The 17,782-nt window shown below is 37.3% G+C and overlaps 1 protein-coding gene across 1 annotated transcript; it reads right to left on the bottom strand.

Annotated features, from left to right (window-relative positions):
• Nucleotides 1–3,143: 3,143 nt before the first annotated feature.
• ZGLP1 (zinc finger GATA like protein 1) lies at nt 3,144–16,848 on the bottom strand. The gene is made up of 7 exons (XM_058171298.1): nt 13,296–16,848; nt 12,657–12,682; nt 10,799–11,371; nt 7,720–7,808; nt 7,003–7,096; nt 6,411–6,542; nt 3,144–4,128 (listed from the first exon to the last, which is right to left on the bottom strand). The coding sequence occupies exons 1-7, from the start codon at nt 13,395–13,397 to the stop codon at nt 4,098–4,100; spliced, it is 1,047 nt and encodes a 348-aa protein (XP_058027281.1). The 5' UTR covers nt 13,398–16,848; the 3' UTR covers nt 3,144–4,097.
• Nucleotides 16,849–17,782: the final 934 nt, after the last annotated feature.

A 17,782-nucleotide genomic window follows, 5' to 3' on the forward strand; every position in this document is an offset into this window, starting at 1 on the left:
AGGCAGGTACTCCCTAGATAGGGTCCAAGGAAGGTAAATGAAAGAACAACCGTTTTCTATACCACCCATTCATATCTTCCACTGTCTCTGCTTTTGAAGGAAGGGTTTTGGGACCGTATAGTTTTCTATTTCACTCTGCAGTGTGTTAACAGCCAATTGACTGTCCTATGGTTGAGCATGGACAGCCAGTTTTCGTGTATCAGGTTCTGGCCCAGTCTAGCACATACATGGCATTTTCCCAGACCAAAGCCTGAAAGCAGCCTTCATCTCTTCCATTTTTGTAGATATCCTTTTAAAGTACTTTCTGCAGTTGAAAATATGAAATGAGTTCATTGCCCTTTGAAAACGTTGTATCGGAGGAACTGACTGCTCTTCTGTTCTGGGACTTGGATGTTAATTCTGGCAGTAAAATTCTACAGATTCAGTCTTCTCTCCCTAGCTGATTGGTGCCTTGCCAAGGTGGGAGACATCAACTTTGGACCATAAGTTTTCATATTTGGAGTGGACATGATGTTTTTAAGACAAGACAAAGGCTATACTTTAAAAAGAAATACGGAGGGAATTAATCTTAATAGAACATGGAATAAATGCAATTATGAACTGATATACAGAGAATTACTGAGAGGGCAAGTCAGTGTAAAAGAATGTAATCTTCCATTTTAATGTAACTATGATAACTGAATTGTTGAAAACTATATCAGAGAGAGAGGGGGGCAGGGGGAGACAAAGGAAGGGGAGAGAGAGAGAGAGAGAGAGAGAGAGAGAGAGAGAGAGAGAGAGAGAGAGAGAGAGAGAGATATGAAGCCTACATACCCATTCTGCTTGATCTAATTGGACCAATAAAGACTCTTGAAAAAAAAGGTGAACCCTTCAGGCACACCAGCCCCATACCATGTAGGGCTTTATAGGCAACCACCAGCACCTTGAATTGCATCCAGAAACACACTGGTAACCAGTGAAGCTCACACAGGAATGGTGTTATGTATGCTGTATATCTGGTACCTACGCAGCTGCTTTCTGCATCACTTGGAGTTTCTAAATGATCTTCAAGGGCAGTCCCATGTAGAGTGTGATACAGTAGTCTAACCTGGCAATTAAAATGGCATGAGTTACTGTGAGCAAGGCCTCCTGATCTAGTATGGGCACAACTGGTGCATTACCCGAAGGTTTGCAAACGCCGTTCTAACCATGGCTTCCAACATCCCTTCCCCCCCCCCTTAAACTTGAGAGAGAGAGAGTCTAAGAGCTCCTTAGTTTTTGATGTTTTTGTGTCTCTTTGTACTTGCAGTCCGGCTTAGCCATAATGGCTGTTATCTCCACAACAGCGAATAGGAGAAGAAAATTTGGTGGGCAGGAGGGCACATAGAATATAGGCCATTCGAACAACACAAACCACCACTGAATATTAACATAGAACACATGACAATAGACCCAAAGACAGGTCTAGGTAGCTAGGAAGAGAGGAATTGCCATGTTTTTGAGAAGGAAACATCATGCTGCAAGGGCATAAAAGTTGGCAGAATGTGGTAGAAAAACCTGAACATCAAGGAGGACTTTTGTTGGTCTACTAAAGTACAACAGCTAGTGTTAATAAGAGCACAAATACCTCGACTAGCTAATAAAAAAAAATCCAGAACCATACAGTTCTGAATAACTACTTATTAAATTGAACTAAATGCTTGTAGCCTACCAATTGCATCTGCTTTAGCATTAGCATAAATTTCAAGAGGCACCAGATATATTAAGATAGATGAATTTCATGTCAGCAATCCCTGGAGGGGGCATAAACCATCCAAGTCAAGAGTATAAAGGAGACTGCCATTTCACTAAAAGATTAAGTATCGAACAGGAAATACAAAAAGGGTGGTGAAGGTCAACCCAAAAGATGGGAAGAGGTTTATATACTGAGAGACCCCTAGAGTGCATGTTCCACACCACATGCAAGATAAAATTTTGTATGCTGTCTATTCAAAATCACAGGGACTGTGGGATTGTTCTGGAATTTATGAACAGGGACCTTATACAGATAGTCCTCAATTTATGACCGTGATTGAGCCCAAAATTCCTGCTGCTAAGCAAGGCAGTTAAGTGAGTTTGGGCCCATTTAATGATTTTTCTTGCCACAGTTAATTGAATCACTGCAGTTGTTAAGATAGTAACAGGGTTATTAAGTGAATTTGCCTTCCCCTTTGACTGCTTGTCAGATTGTCACAAAAGGTGATCCCATGATCCTGGGACACTGCAAAAGTTATAAATACAAGCCAGTTGCCAAGCATCTGAATTTCGACCACATTACCATGGGGATGCTGCAATGGTTGTAAGCATGAAAAACAGTCATAAATCATTTGTTTCAGTGTGGTTGTAATTTTGAATGATCAGTAAATAAATAATTGTAAGTTGAGGATTACCTGTAATTCAGTACACAATCAGACTTGTTATCAACAAAAGATGAATTGATGTGAGGGGTTTTTCTAGAAGTACAATTCCTTGATAAAGGAATTCAGTAAAAATCCATGTATTTATTAGTTCATATTTATAGCAGCAATAGATGACTTGTATAAGTGAAAGAAGATAGCGCTATTGTACCCTAGAAGAAGGCCAAGTAAGGGAACACCTTCCATAGGGCAGATGAGTGAAGCAATCTTTCAAGTATAAACAGATAGCTATGTCAGAAGACAGATTCATGATGAAATTGTCCTGCCAATGGTCATGCTAAATAGATCTCCTATTTTATTTCTTCTGGAGATAAACATGATGCTGTTGGCCTTGTACTAATAATCAATAAAGCAAAGGGATTTGTAGGTAATTGAGTCTTATTGACAAGATTTTCCCTAATGTGGTGGAAAGTGAAATGCATTGCCCTCCAGTAACAGATAAACCCATTTATATTTCATTGAATTGCATGCAAGTCTCAACTCAAAAAATGAATTCCTGTTCTAGCATCTGACCTCTGAATCTTTAAGAGCCTAGCAATGACATTAGTATACGGTATAGAGGTATTTCCCCCTCCCAACCCCTTCCCCCTTCCCAGTCTTTGCAAGAATTAATCAAACAGTGTTCTGTAGTGTGTAACAATAAATAATATTTATTGCTGTTGCTTGGCAGCTATTTAGTGGTGAAATAACCTTTAATATGTTACTTTCAACAAAATTTTCAATTTTAGTAAATTACAGAATTTTAGTTAATTACCAAAAAAAATCAAGGTATTTGGTTTGGTTATTTCATGATACAGATCTGTTGTTTTTCATTTTAACATTGCTCTATAGAGAATATAGCAATCTCAAACTTCTAATATAAATGCTATTTACAAAAACAAATATACTTCAAAAAGATTCCTGCACAATATCACAAAACACAATTCTTCCTGGAGAATGAATGCCTTTTGAATCATTAAGAAACTATCATGTTGCTGCATACTGAATAATACATGACAGTTTACTATAAATATACAAATACTTTGTCGTATACACTTTGTGCCTTTATAGTAATTATTTATTGTAAAATTAACAAATATTATCAGGAAAAAAGTCCCTTAATCACATGGGACTATGTTTTTTTTTTAAATCTTAGAAGATGGTGGCCTAATTATTAAATGTTTTAAATAAGATCACTCTCCTACTTGTCCAAAAATAACCTAGGAAAAAGCTGTTTTGCAGCTTTTTGTAATACCTCTCTAAAAAGTATTAAATAGCACTGCCATTAATATAGATTCAACCCCAAATGTTATGAGTGAATGAGATATTGATATTAACTCAATATACCTTAAAGGAATATCCATGTGATTAGGAAGAATAATTACTTGAAAATATTTCAGTATTTTCTCCTCAGCTGTGTGGATTGTTGAAATTTCAGGTGAAACACCTCTATTTCATAAATATTCCATGCTTTTTTTCTACCTTCTTACACATTCATTTAAATTAAATGTTCAACATACAGTATATCTGCAATTTCATATCAGAGTAATATCCAGGAAGAATCAAAATACAAAGCCAAAATAAAAAAAAATCTATGGAAATACAATTAGTATATCTAATAATGATCCATGCAAGGCTCCCAGGCAAGTAGTTCAAGTTCCTCAAAGAAATTTTTCTCTCCGGCTAATTGCAATTTTTTACAAAATTGCCACATCTACAAAACAGAAAGAAAAAATCCCCTAAATTTATAATATGATGTATGATTAGGGCATAACCACATTCTCAATTTTATGTTTATTATTCAAAGTACAATAAAAATAATATATTAATACTATTTACACTGTTTAGGCTATTAATAATATACTAATACCATTTAGGTTACGGCTCTGGCAATCACCTAAGACTATTATTTCAAGAACATAATGTGGCAAGCGAAGAACTCCTCTTTTCAGTATCAAAGCAACAACATCCTTCAAAAGGTTCAGCCCTAATTCCCCTTAGGGGTATTTTCTGGTTCATTATTTAATGTTTTATTTCAAACCCCAAACAGGGATTTACTCCCCAAATTTACTTCCCAAATTCCCAGACCCTCTTCTTTTTCCACACTATGGAGAACCTATAAGGTAGATTGGGGTGAGAGACAGTGGCTGACACAAATTCACCCAGTGAGCTTCCATGACTTGAAAACCTGAGTCTTCCCACTTCAATGTTTTAATTATTACAGCCATTGGTTTTTAATGTTCCCTATTCATGCAAGTTCACACACAAACAACATTTGCACTGGGACCTCCAGTGAAGAAAAGGATTGCCTATGAACGTATAATGTGGTGTTCCTATAAAGCAGACGTTTTACAACCAAGCTATTGTTCCAATCTTTCAACTTGAAAATATTGGGAGGAGTTTAAAGACTAAGTGTGAGAGAGGGAACTGTGAAGAAGGATCTTGACAATGAACTGGGACATAGGAATACACCTTATCAGAGTTTGGAATTCACTTTACTTTCACTCTACTGAACTGATCAGCCACATTTGGAAACTTCCTCAATTTGTTCCTCAATAAATGAGCTAGGGAACTCATTTATTTATTTTAAAGGAAGGCTGACAGGTCTACGATTCCTGAGAGTTCTGGTTGACTGAGCACATATCAAACTAGATAGGGCTGACCTTGACAAACTGATCTCTCTTCCTTTACAATAGGCAAAGCAGGGCTCCATATTTCCACTTGTGATTAAAATCCTCAAGGACATAAATGAATGTAAATCCTCAATTCCTAAAGTAGGGTCTGCTATCAAGCATGCAGGGAAAGAAGGAAAAACAAAGCGATACATAATCTAGATGAGACAGAACTGTCCTGGATTCATCAAAACATGGGTAAGGCTACATATTTTGGGCACGTGGAGGAAAAATATAAGGATAAGTAGATCAAGCAATTATTTTCTCTGGCTTCCTTCAGCTTGTAATGTTTATCTAGCTAAGCAAATTTAGCTTCATTATAGCTTTCAGTGGATGGGGTGGGGGGGTGAGAAGGCTGGTTTCTGGACATATAATTCTCTCTCAGCACAGAAAGAGAAGAACCAAATTTATCCAGGGGTGAAATCCAAAAGAAAAATGTTCAACTGAGTTTGACATTTTGCATTCATATGTAAAAGTTACCTCCAGCTCTTAATACATTGTATTGCTATGAAAATCAGCTTTGATCTCATCTCTCACTTCATTTTTCTTTAAAAAAAGTTAGCAACATTGGAGTGCAGGGGATTCAAATATATTTCTTTTTATCCATCCTCATGCGATAGCAAAACTGGACTATTCCGGAGAGTTAGCATTAGACACACACAGACACACTAATCTAAAATGGATTTATCTTTAGACAAATCTACTACAATTCGTATTTTATCTCTAAACATGGCAGAATAACATTTGAATATTGAAAATTGCTAATTTTTAAAAGAAATGCTCATATTAGAAACTACTATTTCTGTTCTTAACAGTTGCGGGATGGAGGGTTAGGATTATTTTTTTACACATAAGCATGGGTTTTTTTTAAAAAAAAAGTGTCACCAATCTCTTTCCAATGGAAAAGAGTTTTAAAAGGGATTTAATAACTTCATTTTCCAATTGCTAAAATTATGAATTAATTAGTTGGGGCACTGAAAATTGAAACGTCTTTTTTTACTTAGATATTTATTTTAGCCAAACAGTGATCACATGATTTGCAGTTTACTTCATTGAAATGAATGTTATTGCTTTTAATGAAAAACTGATAACCTTGGCATTAGAACCCCCAGGCACAGTTTATTTATCAAGTGGCCTGTTATTAATCCAGATGAACTGGTCTGTTTTTCAAATAATCAAATCAGAACCTAAACCAAATGTTGTAATACAGCCCACATTTCTTATGGATGGCTTCAAAAATCAATTTCAAGTGAGCAGCAGATGTTCAGGACAATCACAAGCTATTCTAAACAACCAAGGCTTTCTTTCTCCCCAGCCTTTTTACCTTTTTCCAGTTTTCTGCTGGGCAGTTGCCACGCCCAACTTTCCTCCACAATTGGAACAATGTAGGAAAGGTTTCCCACCATGCTTTGGTATACTCCAGCAGTAAAAACATCTTATTCTGTACTTTTTGTACCTGGAGGGGGGAGGGGCAGAAGAAATTTAATAATAAAGTTTAAACTTTATTAATAAGTTTAATAAAAATGTCATTGGTCATTCTGCATCTGTGTTCACTGACTGAGCTGAATTTTGTGAGCTGCACCAAGCATCTTCCCATGTTGCTGTATCTCCCATTTGCATGAAATAAAATGGAGATATATTGTCTTGGGGGGTGCATGAAATATTTGTGGGATATAAGGAAAATATTTCCTATGAAGAATAGAGCCAATAGATATTAGGGATTATTGGGACTATTTTCCAACATATTTCCAGAGCATAATCTTAGTCATAAGTCAAATCCCCTTTTTCCTTTCTATGTTTTGTTGACCTTTAATAGATAAATCACAAGCAGTTCAGTGCTTGGCCTATTCTATAGTAAATCCTAGACCTTATTCAAAAGTCATTGTTGAACTATAATACCATAGGATGCTAAATACCTAATGCCACAAGCATTACAGAGAGGGGTCCCATCTTCAGCATCTCTCCACAATGGTGTTTTCCTAGTCTTGCAGGAAGCACAACACTTATTTCCTTGAAAGCAAAGAGCAGTTAAGTCAAGTAATATATCTTTGCAATTTAATTTTGCTGAAAGCATGTCTTACAAATTTCTTCTAACTTGCACTAACTTTCAATAGTATATCAATGGTTTTTAGTTTTGGTTTGCTTTTTTGTTTTGTTTTAGGGACTATTTTTAGCTGTTTTGAATTTTGGGGGGAAATCCTGGTGACATGAAATATGTCATATGTGCTCATATAAAAACTGATGTTTTTAAAAAGAAAATTCAGAATGGGTGAACTTTAATAGGGTTAATGTACATAATTTATACAATTATACCTATAAAGTTAAAATTGCCTTCCTATTTTATTTCCATAATCCTGCAAATACTTTTTTTTCATCATAAGATGTTGAAATAAGGTTGACAACATCATAACTGTTGATCAAATTACTTAGTGAGTTTGTTGCTAGGATGATTCTTAAACAGAGTGTTTAGTTCTCAGCTCATAATTTAAACGACTGCAAGGTAGTTGCTAATTATCTAATTGGATAATTAGACCCACTCATTTCCTGAAAAAGATACAAATACTTTTGTCTTGGACACTTTAAAAATAACTAGTTAGTATTACAATTATTTACTGGCAAAAGAATTAACATACTGTGAGCAGAAACGAATCCTTCCTCTTCCGAACTGCCAGCTTTGCACTCTTCTGCTAATGGGACTCCATTTCTTTTCCTAAATTTTCCACTGAGCACAGATTAGATATTTAGCATTTCAGGTATGCTTTGAAACAAAACCATTTTCTAAGTCACATGATTTAGCTTTATACCCTGATCTACACTGAAAATTAAGTACAGGTAGTCCTTGACTTACGACACTTTGTTTGGCAACCATTCAAAGGTGCGATGTCATTGAAAAAAAGTTACTTATGACTGTTGCAGCATCCCCACAGTCATGTGATCAAAATTCAAGGTGCTTGGCAACTGGCATGTATTTACAATACTTGCAGCATCCCAGGGTCACATGATTGCCATTTGCAACCTTCCCAGTCAACTTCTAACAAGTAAATGGGTAAAACTAGATTCATTTAGCAACCATGATGATTCACTTCATGACTACAATGAAAAAGGTTGTAAAATCAGGCACAATTTACTTAATGACCACCGTTCTTAGCAACTGAAGTTCTGGTCCCCATTGTAGTCATAAGCTGAGGACTACCTGTACAATCTTTACAACTTCTCTCACATTACTTTACAGAATCTCTGATATACATGCCGCGAGTCTTATTTTAGAGATTGACAAGAAAGAAGGCGGCCTAATAAATTAGATATCCAAGAACATACTGTGGCCAAGCAAGTTATTATTTTCCCTGAGGATAGCAGGAATCATTTTAGGGGTACTCCCAATAACAAATACACAATTATACACTCTAATGGCAAAGGCCAAAGGATGGAACTGGAAAAAACCCAGTAGTAGCAATAGCACTTAGATTTCTATACTGCTTCATAGAGCTTCACAGCCCTCTCTAAGCAGTTTACAGAGTCAACAGTCTGGCTCCTCATTTTACCAATCTCAGAATGAGGGAAGGCTGAGTCAACCTTGAGTCTGTCTGTCGAACTCCCAAATCGCTGGCAACCGGTAGTCAGCAGAAGTACCTTGCAGTACTGCATTCCAATCACTGCACTACCACAGCTCTTGTGGAAGGCATAAATTACAGTAGATACTCAAGAACGTTCTGTGGCCAAGCAAGTTATTATTTTCTCTGAGGGCAGCAGGAATCATTTTAGGGGCACTCCTGATAACAAACACACAATTATACACTCTAATGGCAGAGGGCAAAGGATGGAACTGAAAAAAATGTAATTAATCACAAACTTTATAGGACAGTTTTACTAAAAGATTGTTTACCAAATGTGAATGAAGACTGCAGCTTGTGAGTAATATCTGAAACTATTAAGTTCAAGACAGCATAACTAATCAATTTTCAAAGCTATAAGAAACTACTCAAAATACACTTGATCCAAGTTGTATGTACATACAAAAATGATCTTACATTTGTTAGAATATGTTTTCAACATTTACAGATCCATCCTATATATATTTATGCAAAAAAAAAATATCTGTGGTTTAGAGGAATTGTTCCTGGATCAGTAAGAGTCAGATTGAGTAAGTCTAATATATTTATTAAAGTTTTATACTGCCTATTACACTTGCATGCCTCGGGGTGGTTTACAAATAAATACACTTCTAACAAATAGTTCATAGGTACTGCAATTTAAGAATACAATTCTGCAGCCATACCTAAAGAAAGTTGGGGCTTTAACAGCGTGGATAACGAATAGATGACAAAGTAAGAAATACAATTCCTCATATCTTATGTTCCTTAGGATTATCCTACTTCATCTAAATCACAGTGTGTTACAAAACAAAAAGTTTTTAATAGTTGCCCTTTTTACCTCTTTTTTTTTACTGGTTTCACATGTTTTACATGGCAAAGAGAAAAAAATGATCAAGACAAGGGGACAAAAGATTGCATTAGGAATAAAGAGTATACACCGTAGGAGGGTTTCTCTATAGAATTTACTCCTAAAATAAAATGTTCAACTATGCTTCCCTTTATATATTAGGAACTACAATTCCAACTAGGTCAATGGCCAGGAATCATAAGTGATCTAATCTATAATTTCTAAAAGGCATGAAGTCCTTTATCACTTGAGATAAGAGTGACACCCATTCGTTTGGATGGCTGAAAACTGATTAACCTGAATTTACAGCAGCGGTTTTGAGATGGTTTCTCCACAATAAAGTATTTATTAAATTTATATGCTACCCATCTCCCTGATAAATCTCTGAGAGTGCTGTTTTGTATCTACTAACCAGTGCTTGTCTAGCTGGAATTTCAGAAAGAAATTGCACATTTTCATTTCCTTAACAACTTATAGGTGATCAAACTGACTCAACAAAAATAGAAAGGAACAGAAGGCAAACTGGCCAAGAGTTATAACTCTCTTGCAAAATTATCAACATGGTGCCTCACTATGTTAGGAACTGACATTGTCTCTTGTCATCTAGAAAACAAGACTCTATGGCTCCTTCTACTGTGGGCAGCATAATGGGAACATTTTAATTCAGAAAACATGTTATATACTCTCATAAAACGACTGCTAAGGGAGGCGGTAGAGACAAAAACAAATTATATCCATAAAATGCCTTCCCTGGAAATATTGTCCCTGTGAATTGTTTTCCACAAAACTTCCATGCAATCTCTCTAGAATTCCACAGTTCTTGCATAATTTTTGATACTGCTGCAGCTTACCTTCATTCTTTTGTTAGGCAGTTCCAATTGGAACTGTTACTTATGGGACAGTCAATTATCATTTTTATTTTCCAAGAAAACATATGGAATCCATGCATCATTTTTTAAAGTAAAAAATGATGGAGACTACACTATGCCAGTGTTGCATTTATACTTATATTTATAGGTCTCCCCCTTGTACGACAAAATGTGGCTTTTAGGAATTGGGGCACTACAGAAGAGAGGAAGTTTAAATCTTTGTGAAGTCTTTGACATTTTTTTCCAATTGGAACTGTTACTTATGGGACACAATATGCACATTACACGGTAGACAAGTTAATTAAAAGGAGAAAATAATCCTATGAACACTATAAAGTATTCCTGTTCGCAAATCTGGGAATTGGGAGCCACAGTTAATTGACATGTCCTACAGCAACTGTACCTGCTGAATTGGGTGTTAATGATAAGGCGACAGCCCTCTGAATAGCTTTGACACAGACACACTTTCATGTGAAATGTTACCCCTTGGAAATTTGGGTCCAGAGCATCATAGCTCCTTCTGGGTTTAGGCTGCTTGCGGAAGACTCTCCTCCTGCCTCTCTGTGACTCAGAAATTTGGGTCAGTCTGGGCTCTTCCACACAAGCTCTCCACAATTGGTAATTATTATGCTCTTTAGAGTGAGTAATGGGAGACTTCTCATGAGCAATCTTCCCAGCTTCTGGGGGCTTGGCCTGATCTAGAGTTTCTGAATTAAGGCTGGAGCAATGGAGGCTGATGAGATTCAGAGCATCAGTGGGAGTAAAAGGCATTAGAGGAGAGGAGAAACAATTGCGTTGGGGTCCATGGATGTTGTGGGTGGAATGCATAGTCCGGCCCAGCTGACACAGAGGCTTTCCTGGATTACTGCTGATTGGCTCTGCTTGGGACAGCAGCTGTGTACTCTCCTGCAAGAAGCTGAGGGCTTTGCTATCTGGTATCTGAAGGCAACAAGCCATGTTGCTGAAAGGCTCGAACCTGCAGGTAAGAAGAGTAAATTAAAAAAAAGCATTAAGTGAACCAAGATGAAGATTGTTATGTGTGCTTATAAAAGGGCGGGGCGCTTACTCCAAACTCTCCTTCTTCTACATGCATCAACTAAGGATTGTCCCCACATAAATACTAGCACTTTCACACCTATTTTAAAATTTATAGACAGTTCTTCTAAAAACATTTTATTAAAGTTTCCATGAAAATGTTATTCTTAGGATAGTTTTTTAGAGGACTCTGTCCCAAATATTTCTGTAATTTCTCCATCGCCACTGTGTGCTAATATAAATTCTGTATGAGAGGCTCTCCTAGCATCCATTCTAAATTTAAAAATAATGTATCTACTGTCTTGAAGTTTTTTCTTTAAAAAAAATCCTAAACCATGAATACATGTGAAAAAATTCAGAATTTTTATTTGAAAAATTATCTGGAATTATCATGAGTATTTATCTATTTAATTATTCTTTAACCAGCATACACAACCAAAGGCCCTGTAAATTTATTGCAACACTTAAACAATGCATTCAAACAACTGAGCAACAGTTTAAGGTCAATGAATTGAGTAGAAATATAGATTCTCTAAAATTTTATGATCTATACGATTTATTTTCAAACAAACATACTACTCAAATGGATTTCAAAAGACATTTAGTAAAAATTAAATCCCAAGCATCTATAAGCATGTCAGTGATCATGGCTTGTTAGTAAGTTTGTTTAGCAATAAATTTCACAGACTGATTATAGGATTTTTTAGACCAAACGTTTGTGCCCTAAATCTTCAGAATACCACAGAACTGTTGTCTGCACAATGAATTATTACAGAGATGATCCCGTTGGAAACAGCCCAAATAAATAAAGCTTTTTCCGAGTATCTTTCCATAATATACTGTACTTTGTATATTCTCCCCCTCCCGATGATCCCGTGAGTATTCTAAACCTAATCAGTCGGCAGGTGGCGCGCCTCCTGGCTCTCTTCTGCCCTACGAACCCATTCCCAGTAGCCTTGAAAATCGACGTACGAGATCTGGGATCGCCCTGCCTCAAGTATCCCATCCTTTGAACGAAATTTCCTAGTTTCCCTCGATTCTGCAATCTCTAATACAGGACTTCTTCAGGACTACTTTCCTGAAGCACGTCTGCCATCTCGAGAGAGGCACCAATCCTTGCCACGACCCCTTTCGACACGAAACTGAGGAGAGTCCCCCCAACAGACTCGTCCAGCAATTCCTCCTCCTGTGGGAAGGCTGCCCTTTCCCATATCCAGGCCAGTTACTCCGAGGCGGCTGAACAAGAGGCACCCTCCTACTAGGCTTGGCCTCCCCTCCCCTCCCCTCAAAGGAAACCAACCAAAAGTTTCCCGCCCCTTCAGCTGCCCACACCTGCGAGGCCCCCCGCGCGGGGTTCCCGCTTGCAAGTACTTGACCAATGGTAATCAACCCTGCTCGGGCTTCTGCTCGGGCTCGCGCCGCTTGCGCGGCTCGCCACCCAAAGGCTAACATGGCTGGAACGTGCGGGGAAGATGCAGTCCCCCTCTACATAACACTGCGACCGCTTTCCTCTACAAACTGAGCCCAGACCACCGTCTTATTCGGCAATAATTCCCAACAACATTACGCATAGAAGTGAAACAAATGAGTCTTTGCGCATTTGGGACTGAAGCAAGTTCCATTGCGTGTTAGTGAGGTTACACCTAAACTTATCTTCCGTGGGATTCAGCCCTGGTTTGATTCTCAGGTCCAAGAAGCTCATTCGGATCCCAGAGCTGAGTGAGCGCAATCAGCCAGGGGGATCGGATCTGCTTCGGATGCGAAGTGATCCGGAGCCCCCTTCTTTTCAAGATGTCACTCAGAATGGCTCACCCGAATTCTCTAGTCGCGGTTGTTTCTGACCCGAAGTCTCCTGAAACGGAGACCGGACTGCAACTAGACTCGGACTCCAGGCAAGGAGGGCAGAGCAGTTCCTGCAGGACAGAAAAGTCTGGGGGTTGCCCTTCCATGAAAAGTTCCCCCTCCATGACCAACAGTCCGCAGGGAGAACCTGACGCCGATCACCTCCTTAAAAGGCGCAGGAGTCAACCTTTCAACGAAGGTGCTAAATTGGACACACCTGGGAGCACAGGGACGGCACCTATAAAAGGGGAATTGGACTACTTTTAGGCGACATCGGTCAGAAGAGGAAAAGAGATTGGAGCTCAGCTTAAACGTTCATAAGGTCAAGTCTGTTCCCTCAAATATAGACTAGACCCAAAATAGGATTTGTTATGGTATTTATTATGGTATCTAAGTTAGTTACTTTACATCTTTTGTAAAGTAACATGTTGGGTGCCTTTGCTAGAGTCTGCCATGATTGGGGGGTGTTGTTTTTTTAACAGAGGAGGAAGATGAATTTGGGAAGCTGTTTAGCATAAGAGGCTTCATCTGGAGTTAAATAGAACTTCCCTGTTCAGAGATTGTGTATCTTTGAAAAACAGGAGAGACATCCCTGCTTGCTTTACTTTAGAGCTCAGCTTTTATCTAAATATTTTAGCATTGGTTCTCTCAAATCTTGATCAAAATGTCACTTTTAGATAAATTATAGCTGAATATTAAATCTACTTATTAAGTGCTTTCCTTATTCATTGTAAGATGCTAATTAACTGTATGCATGTGTATAATTTTTGATGACTTTTTGGATTGTTTCATATTCAATTAATCTGTATTGTTCATCTGAAATAATTGGAATTGTGTCCTTTTTAGTAAGAAATTAAACTTGCAAGTATAGGTACACCTGTCAATCACAGTTTCTGCCAAAAATTGAAAAGTTTTTCAAATGTAGGGCTGATCCTGCTCTTTTAGAATAGGGCTAGCAACCTGTTTCAGGTGGTGTAAGGAGAAGAAATGGGAGTGATGGCAAGAACTGGTATCTGCATGGTGCATTTTTAAGCAGTTTTGAAGGAGATAATAGTTGAAGTTATAACAAACAGATATATTTGTAAATTACACAAGTGTGAATACATTCCACTTCTCTTGAATTTTTGTGGATACACCACACATTTAAAGCCAAGCTTAAGTTTGCCAAGGCACTTGAATTTTCAAGATTTTTATTATTGAATATGAAATATTCAATAATATGACCTAAGTCATGATCTGTTCTTCATCAGGTCTTAAAAGTAGATACAGGTAGTCCACAATTTACAACCATACAACACCCTCCCCTCGTCCAAGCAGGAGACCTTATAACATTTCAGACAAGTGACTGTTCAGTCTCTTTAAAACCTCCAGTGGTGAAGCACCCACAATTTCTGATGGCAAGCCGATTTATGATGGCTGCAGTGCCCCAAAATCACATGATCACCATTTGTGATCTTCTCAGCTGGCTTCTGACAAAATCAAGGGTGGGAGGGGAAGCTGGATTTGCTTAACAATTGTGGCAAAAGCAATAAAATTTGATATAATTAACCTTACCCAAATTCTGATCCCAATTGTAGTTGTAAGTTGAAAAATATTTGTAAAGAGAACCCAGTTAAATGAACCAAAAACATAATTGCTCTTTAATTTGCAGAAGAAAATAATTCAAAGCTACATTAGTGGAAATTAGAGCCAGATGTTTCAATTAAAGGGATAATTGGGTATGATTGTGAGAAGTCCTCCCTTATTTAAAGAAGAGAATTGTGGGTCTTCACTAGCAAAGTTTAATCTTCACTATACAGGTAAGTGGAAATGTCATGACTCAAATGAAAATTTCTGAAGATCTCTGAAAAGATATCTCACCATGAAAGAGATGCTCACCATTTTGGAAAAGGTTACAAAAGAATTTCCAAAGATCTTGGATTCTACCACTCCACTGTCAGGCAGATTGGTTACAGATGGAGGCAATTCAGTGCTGTTGTTAACCTCCCTCAGAGTGGTTAATCAATCAGGATCACACCAAAAGCAAAATGTGTAATACTCTAGGAGGTCTCAAGGAATTCAGGAACTCAAAGAATCCTAAGAACTAAAGGCCACTCTTGCATTGGCAAGTATCGTGTTCGTGAAACTATCATTAGGAAAACACTGAACAACAATGGTGTATACAGCAGAGTTGCAACGAAAAAGATTGCTGCCTATTTAAAGTTTGGGAAAGGCCATGCACATATGTTGGAAATCTATTGAGATATGCGCTCTCTAGATAGATGAGACCAAAATATAAATGAAAAGCATTTTTGGCAAACGATAAACGCTGTGTTCCAGTCTAAGAACTTTGTCCCACTTGTGAAACCAATACCATGGTCTGAGTTTGCTTTGCTCCCCCTGGACCAAGACAGCTTGTCGTCACTGATGGAACTACATATTCTAACTTATATCAGCAAATTCTACAGAAACACATCAGGATACCTGTCTATGAAGTGAAGCTCAAGAGAAAATGAATCATGCAATAAGGCAATCACCTCAAATTCAGTAATACTTTTGCCACACACAAATGTGTGTGGATAATTTTCCTCACTCAATGGCTAAGTATAATGATTTGATTCATTTGTTTAATTAGGTTCTTTTTATGTATTTTTAGGACTATAAAGGACTGTAAAGAAATTATGTTTTAGATCACACTTATGTGGAAATACTGAAAATTCAAAAGATCACAAGCTTTCAAGCATCACTATATACTCTTCATATTGTATACATATTTGCCTTTTTCATATTTATGAACTTTTTAGTTGCATCAAAGAGAAACCTAAATACAGGTAGTCCTCAACTTATAACAGTTTACTTAGTGACCATTCAAAGTTACAATGGCACTGAAAAAAGCAATTTATGACCATTTTTCATACTTATGACCATTGCAGCATCCCCATGGTCATGTGATTTACATTTGGATACTATAATAGCTGCAGTGTCCCAGAGTCATGTGATCCTCTTTTGTGATCATCTGACAAGCAAAGTGAATGGGGAAACCAGATTCATTTAACAGCCATGTTACTAATTTAAGAACTGCAGTGATTCACTTAACAAAAATTAAGTGGAGAGAAAAGTTGTAAAATCACTTAACAAATTTCTCATTTAGCAACTTATATTTTGGGCTCAATTGTGGTTATAAATTGAGGACTACCTGTATGATAATCTAGGAAGGTTCATAGATGGTGCGTAGAACAGGAAAAAATGGTTTTGCTGAAAAAGTTACAATGTATCAGAAAGAGCTATAGTCCTCAACCACTAGACCTGAAAATTTTTGTTGCTAAGTGAGACATTTGCTAAGTGAATTTTGGCCCATTTTATGTCCTTTTGTGTTGTAGTTAAATCAAACACTGCAATAGTTAACTTAGTAACTCAGTTAACTGAACCTGGCTTGCCCACTGACTTTGCTTGTCAGAAAGTCACAAAGGTGGTGACATGACCTCGGGACACTGCAATTGTAATAAATGTGAGTCAGTTCCCAAGCATTTGAATTCCATGGGGATGCTGCAATGGTCATGTGAAAAACAGTCATAAGACACTTTTTTTCAGTGCTTTTGTAACTTTGGTCACTAAATGAACTGTTGTAAATTGAGGAGTACTGGTAGTAAGATTGGGAAACATGTATCCTCTGTTTGTTTCATTCCAACCAATCAGCATGGGTATTGTTCAGAGATTATGGGTGTTGTAATCAACCTTTGGAAGAGCACAAGTTGCTCAAACCAATTTAATAGTATAAAACTTATCTGAATAACAGATTAAGCTTCTCCCAACTACTTCTTAAATAAATAAAAGCAAATCCATCATTTATACTAATTCTGAGCCAATCTAGTGGTTGCAGGTAGGGGGAAACTATTTCCACTGCACTGGAAGTATCTAGACAATAGTTATAAAGACATTATCTACATATCAAAACCATTTTTTTCTGAAAACGTGTTTTTCCCCACTAAAATGCTGCATGTCCTACTCTGATAGCTGAAAATGCAAAGGCTCCACCAGCCCAAATAATAAAAGTCACAAAGCATAGTAAAAAAAAATGGTACTAAAATTAAATGTAAATAAGACTAAATTAATGGCAATAGGTACAACAGCCAGCCTTATAACTGACAGTGAAGATACTGAAGTGGTAGAGAGCTTCTACAATCAACCATCAACAGTAAAGGAAAAAGCTGCAGACTAACTCTTACAGAGGCGGCTTTGGAAAAGCTGTTCAGATCCTGTGATGTGTCTATACCTACAAAGTTCAGAATAGCATAGTAAAGGAATTGTCTGTGAAAGTCTATGGGAAGTGAAAGTTGAACTCTGAAGAAGTAGGATAGAAAGAATATTGACTCTTTTGAACTTTGGTATTGAAAAGGTGTCCAAAAATCTGCTTCAGAGTTCTTTCTATAACACTTCTAAGTGGCTGTGCAATTACAAGAACAAAAGATGTGACCATTTAAGATATTGCAAATAGATGCTACAGTTGTGCTCCTGAACTCTTCAAACCACT

This window comes from Ahaetulla prasina, chromosome 2 (assembly GCF_028640845.1).
Source record: "Ahaetulla prasina isolate Xishuangbanna chromosome 2, ASM2864084v1, whole genome shotgun sequence".
In the NCBI taxonomy this organism is placed as follows: Eukaryota; Metazoa; Chordata; class Lepidosauria; order Squamata; family Colubridae; genus Ahaetulla; species Ahaetulla prasina.